Source organism: Sinocyclocheilus grahami, unplaced genomic scaffold, assembly GCF_001515645.1.
Source record: "Sinocyclocheilus grahami isolate Dianchi unplaced genomic scaffold, SAMN03320097.WGS_v1.1 scaffold259.1, whole genome shotgun sequence".
Taxonomy (NCBI): domain Eukaryota; kingdom Metazoa; phylum Chordata; class Actinopteri; order Cypriniformes; family Cyprinidae; genus Sinocyclocheilus; species Sinocyclocheilus grahami.
In genome coordinates, this window is record NW_015505438.1 from 45,314 (window position 1) to 49,421 (window position 4,108).

Consider the following 4,108-nt stretch of genomic DNA (forward strand, 5'->3'; position numbering starts at 1 on the left):
ACTGGTATATAAGGGCTCTTGCCCCTCCCTCACGATTTAGAAAGCCGGGTGTTTGTGTCCGTCGAGCACCTCAGACAATAATATTTATCTTCGAAATATATTATTCGTTTGTTTATTTAATTTCATATTCGAAACTGGAATAGACCTTGTGCGGTCGTTTAAAATTCGTCTTGAGAATCAAAACCCATCGAGCCTCGATGAGAAAGGATTTCTACAGGCTTCTAGACCGGATCCCTCAAGTAACGTTAGACCTTCCCTACATCCATCTCTACACGACGGATTTCGACCTCAACATTGGAATAACCCTCAAGAAATACTCTCCTTTGGGATTATAGAATGCTTCTATCAAAATTAAACACATTTGCTCACATTTCCACCGTGGACATGCCGGCGAAAATCCAGCTTCAAGGTTAGAGGACGGTTATTCCCGCGCGCGTGTGTTTGTTTGTGTGTGTGTGTTGTGGTCTTGGGCTCGTTTACTTCAGCAGACTTGAGTGTTGGGAATAGCGTGCCTCAGATTTCCATTATGATACAAGTTTACGTCTTTTATCAATTCTAATGAAGCTATCACATCTTTTATCGACAGTTAAGGAGAAAGAGCCGTTCGAGAAGGTGTATCAGGTCGGCTCTGTGCTGGGAAGCGGCGGTTTTGGGACGGTGTATGCGGGTTTGAGGATCGCCGATGGCGCGCCGGTAGGTTCCTGAATAGAGTAACGTTATTGTTGTTTACACACGTGTGAACGTTTCGCATGTTCATAACGTGTGTGTATGACATATATAAATATAATGCCATTCACTGCTTAATAATGCATTCATTTACAATTTTTAGGTTGCCATCAAGCATGTGGCCAAAGATCGTGTTACTGAATGGGGAGAGCTGGTGAGTACTTGATTTAAAAGGATTGTATTCATATTATTTGTATCTGAAATATCGCACATAAATAATAAATGACAGCGTCACTAAAACGAACATGTCCTCCGTTTCCAGCCCAATGGCTCGCGCGTCCCGATGGAGATCGTCCTGTTAAAGAAGGTCGGCACCGGATTCCGTGGCGTGATCAAGATGCTGGACTGGTACGAGCGACCGGACAGCTTCATTATCGTCATGGAAAGACCGGAGACCGTCAAGGACTTGTTTGATTTCATCACGGAGAAGGGCGCGTTACCGGAGGAGCTCGCCAGGAACTTTTTCCGCCAGGTCCTGGAAGCGGTGCGTCATTGCCACAACAACGGCGTCGTTCACCGTGACATCAAGGACGAGAATATTCTCATCGATCTACGGACCGGCGATCTGAAGCTCATCGACTTTGGATCGGGGGCATTACTCAAAGACACCGTCTACACCGATTTCGACGGTAAGAGCCACTTGCATGACCTTCAAGCCAGGGTTCCCACGGTCACGGAAAACGTGGCGGGAGCGGGGGGAATTAAAATACGTGCTTATCTGGCCTCTTGGAAATTTGTGTCGTGGATCTAAATGTTTATTAAAAAAAATAAATCCGTAAACATTAGTACGACTTTGTGAGGGGGAACGTTTATAAACCAACCAAGATTATAGGCTAGAAATTGCTTAATGTATTTTTAAATACGTTTAGAGGTTGAAATTCGATGGTTGTAAGGTTTGGAAATCCTGTCAAGCTCTACGAAGGGTGTGTGTTTATATATTGAGGCGATGCTTTTACGTTTTAAAACGAGTGTATCAAACATATCTAGCATTAATCACTTGATAGATGTATTATGACCCCCTTTCATCGTTGACTAGCCATTAATAAATCGCTCGGCGTGAGGATTTGTTTATTTTTGTATTATGTTGCTTTGGGGAAAAGGCATTTCGCTCGGTTGTGGATTTGGCGCCCCCGCTGGTGGGAAATGGAATTATTACAACTCAAAGTTTGTAAACACAAGTCACATGGCAACCAGTTTCTCCACATGAGAGCGCCTGCCGTCACGCTCCCGAACACATGACTGTGCACATTAATGCTGCACCTTAACAATAGTGTTCAAACACGACACACCTTTTTCCTGCCGCACCTTTTACTACAGTGTTTGGTAGTATCAGGTACTAAAATAAAGACTTGTATGCAGTTTTTTTTGCATTTGTTGGGTTTCAGTGTTTCAGAATCATGGATTTTAAATGCATTTTTCTGTTTTCTGTGCTCTCTTCAGGTACACGTGTTTACAGTCCACCAGAGTGGATCAAATTTCACCGCTACCACGGTAGATCCGCGACCGTGTGGTCTCTGGGCATCCTGCTGTATGACATGGTGTGTGGGGACATCCCGTTCGAGCAGGACGAAGAGATTGTACGCGGACAGGTGCTGTTCAGGCGGAGAATCTCCACGGGTAAGACTCACAGATCACATGACGCCACCTTCTAGGAGGTTTATGCGTTTATTGCAGGGCTATAATCGCACATCCTGTTGTTTTACAGAGTGCCAGCAGCTTATCAAGTGGTGCCTGGCCCTCCGCCCCGCGGAACGCCCGTCTTTCGAGGACATCATCAACCACCCTTGGATGCAGAACACAGCGCCCCCTACAGACAACACTGAGATTAGACTGCACAGCATCAGCCCGCTGCTTTCCCAGCAGTCACTGTGTGCAAATGACTCTATCTGAATGCATACTGTAGAGACTTTCCATTACAGCAGCAAACCACCCAGGGGACCTGCGGACTGAGCAGTGCAAAAAAAAAAACACACAAAAAAAACACATGTTGTTCTTTTGTTTTGAGCATTGCTGCTAGGCGGGAGTTCTAGGCTAGGCCAAAAAAGGGAGAGGTCCACCTTTTAGTGAGATCTGTTTTCTCTCGTCTCCTGCACCCCTGTGGCTCAGGGTCCCATAAGTCTGGCTCGTAGTAACCAAATGACTGTCAACACTGCTGTCGGACACTGGTAGATTGAGAAGCCCATCTCAGCCAGTGTAGGGAGGAGCTCGTGGACACCCGATGCAGCGGCCACAAGGAGTCGTGCTGCGATGAGGGCCGATCTGCGGCTTTGGTGCACCGTCAGGGCTGTTCCTTTAGGAAGCAGATCAGCCGAGCTTAATCATTTTAGTGCCTTCTGTGCAAGATCAAGGGTTTGTTTTGTTTAGTTTTTTTGGAAATACTTGAAATGAGTAATAGCCACTGTAACACTCTACTCCTTAACCAGATGTCTTTTTTTTTTACCTTCTTGCTTCCACTTTACCTGCTCCTGGCAGGTAACTGTCGGTCTTACTCTAATACGTCAGAGAGAGTAACCAAATCGACCTCACAAACCTCTGCAGAATGAAAAGTCTTACCTCACTCTTTCAAACCGCTGTTTCTTTTTCCTCTTCCTTTGTACTGAGTAACCCTCAACAACTATCACTCATTGTCACAGATGCACAAAGCAATGCAACTATGACGTAAAAGACTACATTTTTTGCATATTATTTTTGTTTATATTGTAAATAGCTCGGTCAGATAACTCAATTCCATGATGAGGCTTATGTGTAAATTATTTATTGGAGTGTCTTAAAACAAAAAAAAGCCCGAGATGGAAGTGGAAGTATTTATTTATTTATTTATAGAGAAGCAATTTTCTGCAAAATTTTTCTCATTCCACCACCGAAGGGCCCACAAATTATTTAAATGTATTTTTACCATATTTAAAGCCTTTTTTTGAGAACGATATGTACATATGTTGTAAATAATCTTCGAAGCACTTCTGTTTCTCGATGCATGGAGCACTGCTGATGGTAAACCATACCAGTCTGAAGTCGTGTTTGTCACCTAATTTAAACGGTCTGCTGTGCATATGTTGGAGGATATGACCTCATGAATGTTTGAGGAACGAGTGATTTTACATGGTTTCTTTTTCACCTTTAGTAGGCATGATTGCAACTCGGATTTTGTTTTTCTGATTTAGCAATGGAAATTATGTTTAGAAAGCTATTTTTTTACACAATTGTCAATAAATATTTTTTTAACATTCATTCTGGTTTCCTGGGTATGATTTGCTTTGTTTGGCTCACTACAGTAATATCAGTCAGTGGTCTTTAAACAGACAATCAGCAGATGTCATTTGAGAAGTAGAGATGGACAGATTGCAGTGGTATTAGCTGTAAATCCATTTAACTAACTTTAATA

The 4,108-nt window shown here is 43.3% G+C and overlaps 1 protein-coding gene across 1 annotated transcript; it reads left to right on the forward strand.

Annotated features, from left to right (window-relative positions):
- Positions 1-44: 44 nt before the first annotated feature.
- LOC107598956 (serine/threonine-protein kinase pim-1-like) lies at positions 45-3,954 on the forward strand. The gene is given in 7 exon segments (XM_016290398.1): positions 45-409; positions 587-693; positions 830-880; positions 989-1,355; positions 2,167-2,343; positions 2,432-2,560; positions 2,563-3,954. Coding segments are annotated over 7 exon segments (948 nt in total). The 5' UTR covers positions 45-336; the 3' UTR covers positions 2,607-3,954.
- The last annotated feature ends 154 nt before the right edge of the window (positions 3,955-4,108 follow it).